Below are 19,519 nucleotides of genomic sequence, written 5' to 3' on the forward strand. Positions count from 1 at the left end.
TCATGTGCTGATGGGTACCAGGTTGCCAAGTTGAACTTGGTCAGCAACACCTGTAAACAGGCTTTAATAGTGAAAATAAGAATGTCCTCACCTATGGTGTTATTTGACAGTACAGAGTGTGATAATGAGTGGTTTGCAAAGGGAAGAAGAGCCAGTTTTCCCTGCAGCCTCAGACTGGTCCAGTGTTGTGCACTTTCTGATCGCTTCATTCCTAGAATGGTGGATCTTGCGGTCACGGATTTGATTGACAGTTCATGGTGTGTACCGTCCTGCTCGTAGGTCGCACATGCACGGACACACGGACCTATGATGATGCTGTTGTTGAGCGCAGCAGTTTTTGAATCAGGCGCCACCCATTTTAACTGTAATCCTGATCGCTGGCATAGATCATTAAGATCCATCCAGTCGGACCGCACACCGAATCCAGCGGCTTTAATGTCCGATTTACCATTCGCCTTAGTCTTGAATCCAAGGAACTGCGTCTCATTCTCCAGCGCGGGTGGTACTTTACGTCGCTGCATGTGTTGAATGAGTGACTCGCGAGCCATTTCCCTGACCGTGGGGTCGTCGCTGTTGAGCATATTTATAAGGTGACTGGTTCTGGTGGCGGTGTAAACCCATTCAATATTCGGTACACCCAGACCACCATCTCTGATGGGCTGAAACAGTATGGCACGGGTGGAGTGAGTATTGAGACAGAACCGGCCCCTCACCAAGCGCACTGCCTTGTTATTCAGTTCTGTAAGGGTGTTCTGTGGCAAATGGATATTCGAGAATAGATGTTGAATTTTGGCGAGTGCCAATTCTCGATCAAGTCCAGTCTGACAGAGTAGTCATTATACAGTTCTCTGACTTGCTCTTCCCAGTCACCTGCAACATTAAATTTATGCCCTAGGTATTGATAAGTTTCATGTCTTGAATACACTCTGATGGGTTTTTGCATTAGTGAAAAGGATGGGGGCTTGTCGGTTTTAGATTTGTACCACCGATTACCACCGCTGCGCCTTTCATAAAACGCAGCACACACACGCACACACACACACACACACACACTACAGTTGACATCGCCATAATGCTCCGTGTAGCTCTTGAATTGGTAACGTCACAAACAGTGCAACTTGACGACTGTATTGCATTTGCATGTAGCCTAGTAAGTAGTAAGACGAAATATATTTGTAAGTTTGCCAAGGTACTTGGCTCTCAAACGCGGAGTTGACTCCGGTGAGGCTCCAACCTTGAACACAGTCGGGATGGCATGTAACTGCAAGCGCAACCCGGAGGGAGCTACGAAACCCATGCTGACCTGCATGAAGTTGCGGAAACTGTCCTCCGTAAAATGTCGGGCGCACAACCTGGACCTCTCAAAAATGCCACCCGAAAAATGGATAAATTCCAGCCAGCGAGCACGTAACCACAGAGTTTTGGGGAAAGAGAAAAGGGTGTTTGATGAGGAACAACCCAAAACACAGTGTGGCTTATTCATGGTTGCAGGGGAATGAATGGAGGTAAATACCAAGCTAGCTAATTCATTATTCAACAGACAACCTGCCTAGTAGTTGAAGATTGATTAGTCACCGGTCAATCACAATGTGTATGTCTACACGTCGTCACGCAGCACGTTTTCAGGAAGTAATTAAAAAATACTTTTGATATAAAAACACACAAAAATGAGAATTTGCCCATTTTTTTGGCATCCATTGTTAGGTATGCCCACATGATGACCACGGATATGGTCTAAAAGTGTGAAAAACGTATTTTTTATTTCACTACGCCTTTAAACGCTGGCCTCATTATTATTATTATTATTATGATTTTATTTTTTTACTAGAACGGTGCCCGTGGGGCCTCTACAGCGGTGCCCGTTGGGCACTGGCCTACTTGGAACGATGCAAGTCGGAAATGAATGTCCCATCCATATATTATGTCTCCCTTGTATGCCCATATATGGAGTTATTTGCAGCCAGCTTATATGGAGTACGTGTTGTGAGGTCAGAACAGGCCAGCTCCATATATGGACACTGGGCAGGGGCCTGGTCCAGAGCCCGGGCAGAGGCTTTTTTGGGGCGGTTCTGGACAACCGTGGGTCCGACCGACTCGACACCAGGCACTGCACGCCCTGCCGTGGTGTGGAAAGCGTGTCAAATTTGAAGTCGGTGGGGCTAACGGTTCTCTAGTTACGTGGATTACACACACACACACACACACACACACAGACATATATAGACAGAGACTTGGTGCATTTTTAGATAGATTAATATTCAAATTATTATTATTTTCTAAAATCCATAATACAATGAACTTCAGCTTTGACAATGTAGCGCTGTTAAATAAATTAAAATATACTAGTGACGATGCTTTGTTGTGTTATGCCGTGCCCTCTGCCCCGATGGGTGCTGTGAAAGATGACATAATTGCATGAGTTGGCACAGGGGAGATGGCACAGCACTGTGCATAAAACATAGCAAGTGGAGTCTGGACAAACAACTTGGGAGAGGGCGATAAACAGAGGACAGTCATGGGGGCTTCTCTAGACACACACTTGCTTCCATGCCTGTATTTAACCTTGATATTGTTCTCTTCGTTCTCTACTTTGTCGTCCTTAAATTCCTCTTGTCAGTTACAGGCACAGTTTAATCTCAACCGAATTGCCAAGGACGGGGACTTTATTCTGGGCGGCTTATTTCATATCCACCTCTACTCTGCGTTCCCCGAGCTGTCTTTCATCTCCAAGCGACAAGACCCCACTTGTTACGGGTGAGTATCTCAAATACAATAGCAAGCAAGACAAAAGGGAACCTGGATTAGTTGATGTATATTTCCACACCGATAAATATGCAAGGTTACAGTGGGCATGTTGTGTGTTAGTTTTGACACGCAAAGGTTCAGATGGGCCCAGATCATGGCTTTTGCAATTACTGAGATCAACAGAGATGTCAGCCTACTGCCCAATGTGACTTTGGGCTATAGTATCTATGATACATGTCACTCAGTTGGAGTTGCATTCCGTTCAACACTATCATTGGTCAGTGGCAGAGAGGAGCGGGTTCAACTGGATGAGAGCTGCGTTGGGTCTCCTCCAGTGCTGGGAGTTGTGGGTGCTGATTCCTCAGCTAATTCCATTGCCATCTCCAGTATATTAGGTTTGTACAGAGTGCCAATGGTAAGTTTCTTACACTTGGACCCACATTTACCATCAACCAATTAATATTGAATATATATTTAATTACATTTTGATTTGATTAGGTTTATTTAGAATTATTACATGTGCAATGTCTATAGATTTTTTAAGCTTGAAAATGTTCTTTCAAGTGTTAGAGGTTTGAATCACCTGGACCTTAGAGTAGGATCCCTATGGCCCTACGGCCCTACTGTAGTGTGTATATATATATATATATATATATATATATACATGTGTGTGAGTGCGTGCGTGTGTGCGTGCGTGCGTGCATGTGAGCGAAATGGGGTCGGGGAGTAAACTATTTATTTTTATATTAATTTTGATTTATACACTGTGATTCATACATAATGAGGTTACATGGACATTTTGGCTTTTAGCTGCCCATGCATCCAGGTGCTTCAGGGAGAGAATGAAAAGGGAGATGACTACCCCACAGGAATATTGTCCGTCTCTTAGTAAAACGTATAGCCCTGTTAGGCTAAGGTTAACACTAAGACAATGATGATGCTTATTATTACAAGTAAGATGCGCGGACGCGGGAAGCGAACGCAGCTCGTAAATTGCAATAACAACAATTAGAATAAATTACGTACTTTTTTAAGGTTTTTTTAAGTTATCTTAGATTTTTTTTAAGTTAAGTTATTTTTTTAGTGTGTGTGTATGTGTGTGCGTGCGTGCGTGTGTGTTTTTTTTGTTTTAAGTTTTCTTTACGTTTTTTTTTAAGTTAAGTTAAGTGTGTGTGTGTGTGTGTGTGTGTGTGTTTTTGTGTGTGATACAGCTGCGCCCTCTGGTGGCGGGCCCGTGGTGTTACAGCGTGACACACACACACAGACAAACAGACACACAGACAGTTTATTATTATTATATTTTTGTACAGATCCACAAGCTCACAGTGTGGTGACAGAGTGGCATTCCGACAGTGACACATCACCATTCCAAGGGTTAGGGTTAGGCCCGGGATAGTGTTAGGGATAGGGATAGGGTTAGTAATGAGCGAGACAGAATGGCAGTGCATCGGAATAGCGGGCTTCGGAATGCCGGTGTGTAACCGTCACACAGTGAGTTTATAGTTTGCAAATGTTTTTGAAATCCCAAAGTATATTGTACTTTTATATATCAAAGTGTATTTTTGATCCGGGAGGCACAGAGGAGGAGTGAGGACGACCTTGTGAATGAGGAGAGGGATTTCTCCCCAATCTGCTCTGTGCTCCTGCTTGCAGGAGACATTTGTCAAACGCAATGTATAACTGAACAGCTTAATTGTGTGTCTTTCAGGTCAGTTACTATGCCACCTGCTCCTGTCTGAGTGACTGGAATCAGTTCCCTTCCTTCTTTAGAACAGTCCCAAGCGATGCCTACCAGGTGAACAATAGATGTGTTGGTATCAAGTAGCACATTGACTTGACAAACTTGACAAAAACATTTCTCTAGTGCAGACAGGGGGTCCGGGACCCCTAGAGGGTCCTCAGAGTTACTGCAGGGGGCCCGCCAAATATTGTGTGATAGGAACTTTTTTACATTAACCATCTAGGTAACCATCTATTAACCCTAGGATCCCTATTCTGAGGAGAACCTTAGCCAAAAATAGCACACACGGCTATTTTCGGCAAAGAGGTTTGTACAGCGTGAAAGCAACAGGCAAGTATACTAACTATTGACAATGTAAGTGGTTAAGTGACTGGAAATTCACATTAACAACATGAATCCAACATGACAGTGCTGTCTTTGAAATCTATGAAAAAGTTGAATCTGCAACACAATTGTATACCTACAATAATATGGGGGTCATCTCTCTCTCTCTCTCAGTCTCAGCTGGTCTGAAAAACGTTGAAGACCCCTGCTTTAGTGAGTGGAATTTATACTGTGTTCTTCAGGGTGAAGAAAAGCTTTTACTCTGTCGAAACGTTGGTAAACGCTGATATAGTGCTACCTCCATTCTTTGAAACAGTTAATCTCTCGTGGTCAGCACCTCCTCAGTAGTGTGCGCTCCTGTTCCATTTGTTGAATAATTGAACAGTACTAGTACAGGTCGTAGGAGGGGTCCACACACAGCCCCCTTATTATTATTTATCTAGTCTGATAATTTGAATTTCCTCATATTGTAAAAACGAGACCACTTTAGCGTATGAGGCCACTTTACATAGCTATGCGGGACAACTGTACTGTGTGTGTGTGTGTGTGTGTGTGTGTGCGTGTGTGTGTGTGTGAAAAAGATGTATCCCATTTTTCGTTCTATACTTATTGATCGTTGAATTCAGCTTGGTCCCAGCAAGACTGTACTGTACTGTACTGTACTGTACTGTACTGTACTGTACTGTACTGTACTGTACTGTACTGTACTGTACTGTACGCCAGTGTACTCCAGTGTACTGTGCTGCACTGCACTGTACTCTGCTGTACTGTACTGTACTGTACTGTACTGTACTGTACTGTACTGTACTGTATGGTTACGTACCATAATGTACCGTACTGTACCATATTGTAGCATACTGGATCGTACTGTATCATACTGAACTGTGCCATACTGTACTATACGGTACTGTACAATACTGTACGCTACTGTACAGTTCCATACTGTGCTGTACTGTGCTGTGCCTTACCATACTGTGCTGTACTGTACCTGTGTATGTGTGTGCGCAACTGCGCACGTGCGTGTGCAGTGAAAAGGGGAGGTTCCGGTGAATGAGGAAGTTGTGATGTAATTTGCATCACAGCGAAATGTTGCGCAATAACAGTGTCTGACAAAAGTAATATTTGTACAGTAAATATGACAGTTGTGTGGATGCAATGTAGTGCAGCTGGATTCGGGTGGCGTGCAGATTTTTGTATGGAGAGATGTGTGCTAACAGTGTGGTTTGGTAGGAGAAGGAGCACGGATAAACGGCCATGTGCTTGTGTACCCCCTGTCCATTAGGGTAGAAGGATAAATTCTAGAGCTATATTGGCACTGCATACCTCAAACAATAGAATAGAATCTCTACTGTCTATAATCCAAAAAAAGTGAGTTTTTCCCCATCTTCCGTTCTGTATTCATCGATAGTTCGATACAGCTTTGTTTGTTACCAAACGGCCGAGCAATAAACAGACTCATGCATGTCATGTCAACCTTTTATTTGTGTTCTTCGTGAGCACATGTCGTAAGTTACGGCTATAATTATGGATCTATGAGACTGAACGATGACCGTCACTACGGTCATAACAACGAATGATGCCCTCATCTTCCTCTTCTCGAGACCAATATATCAAAAATGTCATGCCCACATGACCCGGGGAGGCGGTCTCACCGTATAAGTTATGCCCGGTGAGGGCGGCTCCGCCTCCAGCCTCGAACGCCTCATAACGTTCCGAGCGACAGGAGATAGTGACGGTCATCGTTCGGTCTCATAGATCCATAGTTATAGCCATAACTTACGATCTATATCGACCTCACTCTGACCGTCACTACGGTCATAACAACGGATGACTTATACCAACCGGGTCGCGAGGAACAGGGTACTCAGCCCCATCACCATCTCGCTGGGCAGCTGCAAGCAGGACGGTGGAACCCAGCGATAGCTGGGATTCCACGTTCAGTCTGTAGAACCTCGCAAATGTGCAAGGCACAGTCCATGAAGCCGCTGCACAAATGTCCTCCATGGACACTCCACTTAGTGGCCACCCCCCTTGTGGAGTGGGCCACCACATTCTCAGGGACCGGCTGGCCTAGATCAACATAGGCCGCCGAGATTGTGTCCACAAGCCAATGCGACAGCCATTGCTTGGACAAGGGAAGCCCCAACCTCTTGCCCCCATAGCAGACAAACAGCTGCGTGCCTGTGCCTCGTATGGCCTGTGTGCGATCCACATAAGCACGAAGTGCTCGGACTGGACACAATGTAGAAAGGCCCTCCACAGTTTCCTGGGGGCCCAGAGCAGAACGCAATGCCGTAATTTCCAGCACCCGGTTCACCGATTGCGGAGTAATTACCTTGGGCAGAAATGCCGGGTTGGGTTTCCACCTCATGCAGTCTTGGCTGACTGACAAGGCCTGCAGCTCACCGACGCGTTTGGCAGAGGAAAGCGCCAAAAGAAGTGCCGTCTTACGAGAGAGGGATTTCAGATCGGACTGATCCATCGGCTCATACGGGGCTACCATCAAGGACCGCAGTACCAGAGGGAGATCCCAAGCAGGGGCCCTCAAGGCCCGTCCGGGGCGTAGCCGCTTGACACCAGCCATGAACTGAGTGACAAAACTATGCCTACCAACTGGTAGCCCATCAACCTCCTCATGCCGGAGGGAAATAGCGGCGGAATACACCCTGATGGTGCTGGCTGCTCTGCCAGCATCCAAGAGGGACTGGAGAAAACGTAAAACCAGGGATACGTTGCAGGTGACAGGATTCGCCTGCTGGGCAGCACACCAGGCAGAGAAGCACTTCCACTTGTGGTCGTAATTGGCCCGGGTGGAAGGCGCCCTGGCATTACGCATTGTGTCAAGGACGGCCTCATCTAGCCCTTGAGGGAGGGGCTCAGAAGAGGCCAGGCACAGAGCTGCAGAGTCATCGGCTTGGGGTGCCAAATCTGACCCTCTGCCTGGAGACCCCTGAACCAGCTGAAGGAGGTCTGGAAACCAATGTCTCCCTGGCCATCGGGGTGCAATCAACAGAATCCTGTAGCAACCCAGCCTCACCCGATGCAACACCTGAGGAATCAGGGGCAGTGGAGGGAAAGCGTACATCAAGCCGTCCGGCCACTCTCCTGACAGCATCCAGGCCCAAGGGGCCCCCCTGGCCCGTCAGGGAGAACCATAGCTCGCAGTGAGCCTTCTCTCGAGAGGCGAACAGGTCTGCTCGGGCCCGGCCGAAGCGGGTCCATATCTGCGAGATCACCTGTGGGTGAAGTCTCCACTCGCCGGAGAGGGGGCCGGACCTGGACAGAAGGTCTGCTGCCGTGTTCACTACTCCCGGCACATAGATTGCCCTGAGGGAGGCCAAGCAAGGCGCGGCCCACCACAACAGTTCCTGAGCCACCTGTAGGCAACGAAGTGACTTCGTGCCCACCTGGTGATTTATATGATAGACCGCTGAAGTGTTGTCTGACCTCACCAGGACATGCTTGTCGCGGATAAAGTGGAGGAGATTCCTGAGGCCGAGGTGAACAGCCCTCAGCTCCAACACATTGATGTGTTCGGACGTCCAAGGAAGCGCCCACTGACCTCTCGCTGTCCTGCCTTCCCATACGGCTCCCCAGCCGGTCTGGGAGGCATCCGTCGTCACCACAGTCCTCCTGAACGGAAGGTCCCGAATCGGGACCCCTCGTGTCAGCATCGTGCAGTCCCTCCACGGCCGTAGAGCGTGAAGGCAAGGCCTTGTCACCACCAGCTTCACATGCCGGTCCCGCTTGGGATCGAGGTCGAATGAATTCAGCCACCTCTGGAGAGGTCTGGCCCTGAGCAGGCCGAGTGGGACGACTGCTGTGGCGGATGCGATCATCCCCAACAGCCGCTGGACGAGAACCATCTCGACACGCGTGCCGAGACGGAAGTGGCGCAGGAGTGTTTGGATCCGTAGAACCCTCTCCGGGGACAGAGAGACCACCATGGTCACTGCATTGAGACACAGGCCGAGAAACCCTGTCTGTTGCCTGGGTTCGAGGTTGCTTTTCTTTACGTTCACTCGGAAACCCAAGGACCGGACATGAGACAACACCTGCTCTGTGTCTGCCGCAACCTGGCTGCGAGACGGTGCGACGATCAGCCAGTCGTCGAGATAAGGGAGGACCTTCATGCCTGAAAGCTGAAGAGGGTACAGAGCGGCCGCCACTACCCTTGTGAACACCCTCGGAGACAATGACAGCCCGAATGGGAGCACTCGGACATTCCCGGTGGCCATCACGGGGGTTCATGGCTGCCTGACAACAGCAGCAGACGTAGGAAGCCATAGTAGCTCAATTACCGCCCTACTCACAGTACGCGAACGCACCCGAGGGATATGCAGGAACCCCACCAGCTGCGAACAGCAGTATCAGGGGCCGCAATATACAAGGAAAACAACCCTACTCACCGTACGCGCACGTACTTGAGGGAACCGAAAAACGCAAACCCCAACCCGCTGCGAACAGTGTGGTAACAGGGGTAATAATATGCGAAACTCAAAACACCCACTCACTACACATAAACGTATGAGAGGGGATTAGCATAACAAAAACAACCCTGCCAGCTGCGGACAGCGTAGCACCAGGGATAGCGAATAGCAGTATGCACAAATGTATAACAGTATTAATCAAAAACATCCACTCACTATACGCGAACGTATGAGAGGGAATAATTAGCATAACAAAAACAACCCTGCCAGCTGCGGACAGCGTAGCACCAGGGTAGCAGATATCCGTATGCAACACTTTATAAGAATATTAACCAAAAACGTCTATTCACTATACGCGCACGTATGAGAGGGAATAATTAACGCAACAAAAATAAACCCTGCCAGCTGCGGACAGCGTAGCACCAGAGGTAGTAAATAGCAGTAGGCCTATGCACAAAATAATAACAATGTTAATCAAAACGTCTACTCACTATACGCGCACGTATGAGAGGGAATAATTAACGCAACAAAAAGAAACCCTGCCAGCTGCGGACAGAATAGCACCAGGGGTAGTAAATAGCAGTAGGCCTATGCACAAAATAATAACAATGTTAATCAAAACGTCTACTCACTATACGCGAACGTATGAGAGGGAATAGCAGAATAGTTACAGTAACAAAAACAAATCCCACCTGCTGCGCACAGCGGTCTGAGGGAACTCACGTGACTGAAGCAAACAGCTTCTTCTCACCTACTCACAACACACTCGGTATGGAGGGAGGACACGTTAAAGAAAAATATCACTTTGTGACTCTACTAGAAATACTAGTGTGGATAACTACATCGCATGCGAACCCACGCGGAATTGACAGGACTACCACCAACTTGGATGGAGCCTCCACTTAACCCCCGCAGCTGCGGACAGCACAACAATGGGTACAAACAATAACACAAAAATAAGTAGCCGTATCCCGGCCGTTCCGCAACAAACGGAACTCTTAAGGCAGCCTAACTGAAGGGAAAAACCCTGTAGGCCAAACAACACAAGTATATACAACAACAACGTGTTTAGCTTTAGCAAACAATCACAGTAGGCTATAAAGTCACACAACACTGCAACCCACAGGGACGCAAGGCGCCTGCACCGAAGTGTACGGGTTACCAAAGCAGTGAGTGTGGAAAAGACTACTAGCGAAAACCAAGCAGTCCGCATTAACAGTATATATATATATCTCAACAGATACGATACCATTCACCTACCGTACAGGTCTCATGAGGCGAGAGAGGCAAAGAGGCGGAGCCGCCCTCACCGGGCATAACTTATACGGTGAGACCGCCTCCCCGGGTCATGTGGGCATGACATTTTTGATATATTGGTCTCGAGAAGAGGAAGATGAGGGCATCATTCGTTGTTATGACCGTAGTGACGGTCAGAGTGAGGTCGATATAGATCTCAGCATGCAAGCAAATAGCATCTACAAGCTCACAACGCATCACACTGCGACATGTTATGTGAGCAAGTCTAGAATCAGCCATTACGACACCATCAACGCCCACCAAAATACATTTCAGTCGACTAAATCAACTGTAGATTTAATCTACTAAAATCGTATGATATTTAGTCGACTAAAACTAGACCAACACTAAAACATTTCAGGTGACTAAAATGTGACTAGAAATAAATGAACATTTATTCAAAAGACTATGACTAAATCTACGATCACAACATGTAAACACACATAATGCAGTGTCTAGTGTCTACACTGAAGTGTAAACAGTCACATCATCATCATCATCATCATCATCATCATCATCATCATAATCACCACAGCACATGCATATAGTAAAGGGAGAGGACATTATCACCTCCCTTCCATTTTCACCTCCTTGTATTTACAGTGTTTTTCCTGCATATATTTTTTGAGTGGTGTAAACCACTCCTACAACTGGCTTTGTTGTGCAGAAAAAATGAGCATGGTTGCTATGTTGAAATGAAATGAAATGAAATGAAATCTATATTTACCCAGGGTATCTGGGCTAAGCTCAAGAACTTGTTTCCAGCCAGGCCCTGCTCATAGAACACATTTCATCGTAGTGGTTGATGCCTTGTTCAAGGGCATTTCAGCGGTGGTAATTTTAACGTGTCGGACGGCTGGTTCGAACTGGGAACCTTCCGGTATCTAGACCGCGCCGCTATCCGTTCGGCCACCCTGTTCACCCGGGTGTGATTTCATTACACTCCTACAACTGGCCTTGTTAGTGCAAAAAAAATGAGCATGGTTGCTACGGTCACCCAGTTCACCCGGGTGTGATTTCATTACGTCAGAAATTATTGTTGAGTGGTGTAAACCACTCCTACAACTGGCTTTGTTAGTCTGTGCAAAAAAAAATGAGCATGGTTGCTACGGTCACCCAGTTCACCCGGGTGTGATTTCATTACGTCAGACATTACGTCAGACCACAGCTGATCATGCTATATAAAACCTTACACCACTCAGTTCACACGGGTGTGATTTTTTTATATTGATTGATTATATTGAATTGTGTTATTGTTCATGTCGTGTCTATGAATTGATTGCATAGGGTCTAAATGGAAACATGACCGCAAGGACAGTACAGTACAGTATTGTGTATTTTTTATGGTAGGACTTACAGTAGCCAACTTTTGTTGCAATCGAGGTTCTTCTTCTTGTTGTCCCCTTTCCTCCTCCTCCATGAAACAACAGCATGCCATGAAGCAGCCTCTGCCTTGCATAGTCCCCAGTGAATAGGCATGTTGCCTTTCACTGGTAACCTTACTTTGGATTTTTAATATATGAAGGTATTGTAGGCTGGGATTTTACAAAAAGCCCCCCTTTTAAATACATACACATACATACATACGTGCATACGTGCATACGTACATACGTACATACATACATACATACATACATACATACATACATACATACATACATACATACATACATACATTATACATACATGCATTTTTTGGCCACCTCAAACATGTTGCATGCCACAGTCTCTGACTGAAAGACTGTCTCATCAAAATCCTTATTTTAAAGGTCCCATGGATGAACATTAAATAAGTGCACGTGGACCCCTCCTAGGGCCCTCTACTAAACCTACTGTGAACACTCATCCCTACCCTACCACACTGCTTCAAGGTACCTCAAGGTACCAAAAGTTAACTCTGAACTTGGTAGATCTGGTTTTAGCTTCTGTGGCCCTAATACATGGAATGACCTGCAAACTACATTAAAATTGACCACATTGGTACCCCTGAGTCGTTTTAAAACCTTGGTGAGCATACAGATCCCCACAATATGTAACTGTTTTTAGATTGTTTTGACATTTGTCTTAGCTTCTATTTGTAACCTATGTAATTCATACCGTTTGTTTTCCTTTTCCTGATCTTCTGATGTATTGTGATGTTTTTTATATGATATTGTATTACTCGACAACACTGAAAATGAGTTTAATTACTCCGTGTAATTTTGAGAATAAATAAAACTTGAATGAATGAATGACATTCTCTATTCAATCAGGTGGAATCTATGCTCCAGATTATGAGACGGTTTTGGTGGACCTGGGTAGGACTGCTGTTTACCGATGACGCCTATGGCCGCAATAATGCCAGATCCTTCCAGTCTGCGCTGACCCAGTCTGGCTCGGGGTGTTTGGCGTACATCAAGGCTCTGCCCTGGGACCACGACCCGGAGGAACTTCAGAGGATTGTCGCTGTGATGAAGGACTCCACGGCCCGTGTGGTCATTTCATTTGTATATGGGAGCTATATGGTTGATCTCATAGAGGAGGTTGGGTTATGATCCATGTTCATTTAGGGATGCATAAGTAAGCGAAATTACACTCAAGGGTGACACTCGAGAGTTCCTACGGCACCGCAGGCGTGCATTACAGTTTAAGGGCCCATGACATAGATGTCCGTCATGGTACTTAGTACGGTCATGTGCCCGAGACGGAGATTGATTAATCTCCGTCAAATTAGTGATATCAAAACCGGTCGCATCGCTCTACAGCCTAGGAGCGCTGTGAGACATTCCCCCCCTGTTTAGCCGATGACAACGAAAATCTTAAAACGTTAATAACTTGCGATCTAAATCATCCCGCCTAATTATAAAAAAAAGGTTATGTGTCCAGCTGTCCAGTCGCTAGTCGCGTTAGATTTAATCTTACCTCCCATTGTTGTCGATCGCCTCTAGAGTGTTTTGGCTACACTTAGCTGCTACAGCCACATCCGGAACAACATCCGGTCCGTCGGTAAAAGTGCTCCGTGTTTATATATATCGCTGGGCACATTTTATTAATGGATTAAATAACCCTGGGCAATAAATGTGTTAACAGTTAACCTTAAAACTTTTTTAATGACATGTCACTACGACCACAGATGTCCCAAGAAACTAGCTAGCCTAGCCACCGAGTCTGCTGCGCTCTGGGAGAAAATCACAGCTGAAATCTTTGTTTTGAGTAGGTGTTCCTTTGCACTGGTCATTTAGACCTGAGGACGATTCTACAAATGCCTTCTAAATCCTGACAGTTTTCTAGGTCAGTGGTTCTCAAACATTTTCTCCTCCAAAAATATATGTAATTGGCCGCCGACCCCCATCTGGAAATATGTTGTTCCAGCTTCTGGTCCCCCACAAGCAAAGATTTGAGTTAAAAACGTTTGCTCTGAACGACACATTTTCACGATTTTTCAAAAATATCAGATCTACAAGCTCGTAGCGCGACACTCAGTGCCGCACTATGAGCTTGTACTGTAGATCTGCTATTTTTCAAAAGCTAAAGCATGACACAATGCTTTTTAACACCAAAAGGGGTTCCCGTCCAGAATGGATTAAGGAATGGCTAGAAGCTGTTTCAACCAATCAATCAGATTGCTTCCTCGAAACAACCTGTATAATTAGAAGTCATTTGAAATTAGTTACAATGAAGTGAATACATCGTTTCATATGGGGTGCATATGTCTGTATGTCCGACAACACCATCGCTCCCGACATGCGTTGCTGGTTACAAATCACCCGTGGCTTCCGCGTGTATATAGGGTTAGATTAGGGTTTTGGGTAGGGTGTCGGACTCATGACTGTTGGTGTGTCTAACACATGCACCACCAGCTATGTCCAAAATAATAACTATTCAATTGCCTCTATCAAACGCAGATAGCAAGATGCATAATGTGTAGGGCTGTCACGATTCGCCTAATCCACGATTCAATAAAATTTTCGATTTGAAGCTCACGATTCGATTCGATACGATGTTCGATTTGATTTTTTTCAATCTATTTTTTAAAAACCTCCTTTTTTCAGCATTGGCTATATAATTAAAAACACTTGTTTCTCTGCAATAAGTAACTTTTATTTGACTAATAACAAATGAGAATGAGAATAGCATCAACAATATACACTTTGGGTTTTATGTCCTCACATCATTTTGAGATGTTTCTTTAAGATGAGATAAATGACATTATTGTCAAGCTCTACTCTTAGTAACTAAATAAAATAAAAAGTAAATAATAGGGATGGGACATGTTAATCTAATTAGAGGCCTTATAATTAATTAATCTCGATTAATCACATTTTAATCGCATATCAATATTCAATATAACAGTGAGAATTATTTTTTCAAAGTTATGCCAGTGAATCAATGAATACTACAAACTACAAAAGATTAAGCAATAAAACATTGTTTTTGAGGGGCGGCTGGGCGCTAGCCACTAGCTTTTGTTTTTGCCTCTAGTTGTTTTTGAGGGGCGCTAGCTGGTAACTCCTATACTAGCCATGGTTCACAGTCATGTTTCCTATACTTGGAGTCGGGACTCGGGACTAACACTATATAAACAGCGATATAAACGGCTTCTTCCTTTGGGTGAATTTGGGTGTGTTGTTGTTGTCTGCTCTGATGATAGCAACGCATTGAGCAGAGCTACAAGCTGGGTTGTGCCCGGCATATAATGTCCGACACTGACAGGCTGAAACTCGTCCTGTGAGAAACGTTCCGGGGTGAATAAACGGACGGCCGCGCATGCAATGAAATATCGCGAGTCGGCTGGTGATTTCGATACACTGTATCGAACGTCAGGCCGGGAACCCATTTTGGGGTTCTATATAAATATTTTAAGTTTTTCAGAAAACTTAGGTCAGGATTTAGAGGCGTTTTTAGAATCGGCCTCAGGCCTAAATGGGTTAAGTGTAGGCACTGATTTTTGGGTTAAGCACTGATTTATTTAAAATATATATAAAAAAGTTGAACAATAGAGCGGCTGCAATTAGGGTTAACTAGTGCGATGCAATGTAATCACTTTCCTAGGGTCATCAATTTAAATGACCAACAATTGTGTATGTGCCTCAGTACTAACTGACATCTAACTAACATGACTAACTGTTGCTTAGCTGACTAATCTTCATAGTTGTTAGAACAATGTTTTAGCCGTGGTCATTTGCCTTTAAATGTACAATAGATACATCTTTACAATCAACAGGTGGTAAGGCAGAATGTGACAGATCTGCAATGGATAACAAGTGAGGCATGGACAACAGATCCTATATTCCAGACTCCTCGCTACATGCCATACCTGAGAGGCACCCTGGGTATTGCCTTCCGTCATGGAGATATGCCAGGACTCAAGGACTTCTTGTTAAAAATACATCCCAATGACCCCGGCAACAACCATGGAAAGACCATAGTGCGTCTTTGGCTTAGATTAGTATTCAAGTTGCATTTTCAAACTGATGTCTGCTGTCATTCACAAGTGTATTTATGCTTAAGTCTTCATTGTGTTTCTTCAGGTGAAACAGTTTTGGGAGGACACATTTCAGTGTAAGTTTGCACCCCTTCCTTCAGAGTGGGTGGATGCTGGTGGAAGTGTGTGTACTGGACAAGAGGACTTGGAAACAGCAGAAAGTACCCTTTTGGATATGTCTAACCTCAGGGAAGAGTATTGTGTGTACAAGGCTGTGTATGCTCTGGCCCATGCCCTCCATGACATGTTGCAGTGTGTGCCAGGAACAGGGCCTTTCACTGGGCACAGCTGTACCAATTTGCAGACAATACAACCATGGCAGGTGTGTAGCCTATATAAATTGAATTCACAGAGTACATGCTTCAAGTTGGATTTTAGTTCAGAATGCAATTAATGTCAATTGCATTGGAAAAGCATGAAAAAACTAAATTTTAGGGGTAATGAGTTACAAATGTAACTAGTTAGTGGTAACGAGTATAACGAATATAACACCCGTCGTGTGAATTGAATTATTATTATGCTAGTAATTGGCAATTAAATAGGCAAATGCATGGTGGTCTGTCAGATCACATAACGTTGCGCCACGTGACTCATGCCACGTAACGTTGTGCCACATCAGAAACACAGAACTCACCAGCATCAGTGTCACACAGTTATCTATACAAGTATCTCCCAATACAGTATATGGATCTGGTTCTGAATCAGTTAAAAGGAACCCTGGCTAATATGTCAAATTTGCCTTAAAACATTATACTTGCCCTCTATAACTAAAATTAAAAACACTTTAAATATTTTATTTCTTTCATAAATAGAGAATATTTCACTCAATAGGAACTGCTCCTGTCGCAAGTTGATGATTTAATATGTCCATACGTGGTTCCACCCCTATGGAATATATGGAATGCACATGCCAATAAAAAGTATTTCAAATATTGCTTTGATGCTCATATTATCCTTAGGAAGCATGTTTTTTATTAGCTATGCACTCCATACATTCCATAGGGCTGTAGACCACATGTATGGACATATGACATAATCAACTTGCGACAGCAGCAGCTCCTATTGAGTGAAAGATTCTCTATGCATGAAAAAAAATACAATATTTAAGCTATTTTTATTATTTTTATTTTAGTTGTAGAGGGCAAGTATAATGTTTTAAGGCATATGTGTCTTATTAGCCAGGGATCCTTTTAAGGACTTCTCCTTAACGCTCAACAAGCCAGTCGACTGCTGCAAAAATAAAAACAACACTTTCACTACTGACCAATACAAGACGGCATTGTGGAGTACAAAGCCTACTTTCCTTCTGAGCCCCCCACCATACATACAGCCCTCTGAGCCCCCCACCATACATACAGCCCTCTGAGCCCCCCACCATACATACAGCCCTCTGAGCCCCCCACCATACATACAGCCCTCTGAGCCCCCCACCATACATACAGCCCTCTGAGCCCCCCACCATACATACAGCCCTCTGAGCCCCCCACCATACATACAGCCCTCTGAGCCCCCCACCATACATACAGCCCTCTGAGCCCCCCACCATACATACAGCCCTATGAGCCCCCCACCATACATACAGCCCTATGAGCCCCCCACCATACATACAGCCCTCTGAGCCCCCCACCATACGATAAGATCATACCCGTGTGAAGTGAGGGGTGATACTATATTAAAGTCTAACTCATAGACTTGGAACAATATTAGTAAACACAGAAGTCTAAATACATTGTTTATATTGTGTTGTAAATAGTCTTAAGTGTGTATATACCAAAACTGTTTATGTCAAAGATACTATTGTTTAAATTCTATATGTTACCCTTTTGTTAAAAATGTTGCTGATCACTATTTCTAGCTTGTGTATTACCTGGAAAAGATCAACTTTACAACAGCATTTGGTGATCAAGTATCTTTTGATGCGAATGGTGATGCTTTACCAATCTATGATGTCATGAACTGGGTGTGGCTCCCTGATGGAAGCACAAAGGTTCACAATGTAGGCATGTTTAAGAAGTCATCCTCTGCAGGTGAAGAACTCATCCTTGATGAAGACACAATCTTCTGGAGCTTTGAATCCACACAGGTCACTTTGGATTTTTAAAATAGCTAATACTCATGATGTGATTGTAATTTAGTTTGGACTGAGATTAATTAATTTCCTGTATAGCCACCTCAGTCTGTGTGCAGTGAGAGCTGTTCCCCTGGAACCCGTCTGGCCAGAAGGAAAGGACAACCTGTCTGCTGCTTTGACTGCATTGCTTGTTCTGAGGGTGAAATCAGCAACGAGACTGGTATGTTTACATTATGTATATATGTGATTATCTTTAGATACGATCCTTGTCTGTCCCTTTAATCTTCTCCTGTTTGTTAGACTCTACAGAGTGCACCAGTTGTCCAGAGGACTTCTGGTCCAGTCCCCAGCGTGACCACTGTGTCCCTAAAAGGATAGAGTTCCTCTCCTACCATGAGGCCCTGGGAATCTCCTTGACAATCATCTCATTGTTTGGCACAGTTATCTGTGCCATTGTCCTGGGAATCTTTATCTATCATCGAAGCACACCCATGGTACGCGCCAACAACTCAGAACTCAGCTTCCTTCTCTTGTTGTCACTTAAACTATGTTTCTTGTGCTCACTTCTGTTCATTGGACGTCCAAGACTCTGGACTTGTCAACTGAGGCATGCTGTATTTGGGATTAGCTTTGTGCTGTCTGTTTCCTGTATCCTGGTAAAGACTGTGGTGGTGTTGGCCGTGTTCAAGGCCTCCAAGCCTGGGGGTGCAGACATCATGAAGTATTTTGGTGCTATGCAGCAGAGGGGAACCGTTCTGTTTCTTACTTGTATCCAGGTGACAATCTGCACAGCCTGGCTTGTGTCTGCCTCTCCAACTCCTCATAAAAATACACAATACCACAGTGATAAGATAGTATATGAGTGTGCTGTGGGGTCAACAGTTGGTTTTGCGGTGTTGTTAGGTTATATTGGTTTACTGGCACTAATAAGCTTCCTACTAGCATTCATGGCAAGGAATCTTCCAGACAACTTCAATGAAGCCAAGTTAATCACTTTCAGCATGTTGATCTTCTGTGCCGTGTGGATAGCCTTCATCCCAGCATATATCAGCTCTCCAGGCAAATATGCAGATGTAGTGGAGGTATTTGCTATTTTAGCATCTAGTTTTGGACTTTTGGTGGCACTGTTTGGACCAAAGTGTTATATAATCCTTTTGAAACCTGAGAAAAACACTAAGAAGTCAATCATGGGCCGAGGCACCAAGATGTAGACAACAATGACAATATTTTTGCTGTCTGTATTTTAAAATAATAAATATATATGAATATTGCTCTAGATGTCTATGTTAGAGGACATATAACGTTCTTACAAATAGAATGAGCTGACAGTGAGTTGTCTTTGCTGTGCATGATTTATCAAACAGTAGTATATATTAGGAAAAGAGGAACTAACCAGGTGCTCAACGGAGATGTCAAAAAGTAATGATGATAAAAGGTGCTCACACAGA

The 19,519-nt window shown here is 44.7% G+C and overlaps 1 protein-coding gene across 1 annotated transcript; it reads left to right on the plus strand.

The window, feature by feature from the left end:
- Positions 1–1,250: 1,250 nt before the first annotated feature.
- LOC306928806 (extracellular calcium-sensing receptor-like) lies at positions 1,251–19,282 on the plus strand (the record flags this gene model as incomplete). Its single annotated transcript, XM_079509077.1, has 10 exons — positions 1,251–1,331; positions 2,618–2,754; positions 4,459–4,540; positions 8,266–8,454; positions 12,789–13,010; positions 15,812–15,943; positions 16,047–16,322; positions 17,856–18,083; positions 18,168–18,291; positions 18,372–19,282. The coding sequence occupies 10 exons, from the start codon at positions 1,251–1,253 to the stop codon at positions 19,280–19,282; spliced, it is 2,382 nt and encodes a 793-aa protein (XP_079365203.1).
- Between the last annotated feature and the right edge of the window lie 237 nt (positions 19,283–19,519).

The sequence above is a fragment of the Electrona antarctica genome (genome assembly GCF_951216825.1).
Source record: "Electrona antarctica genome assembly, chromosome: 8".
Taxonomy (NCBI): Eukaryota; Metazoa; Chordata; class Actinopteri; order Myctophiformes; family Myctophidae; genus Electrona; species Electrona antarctica.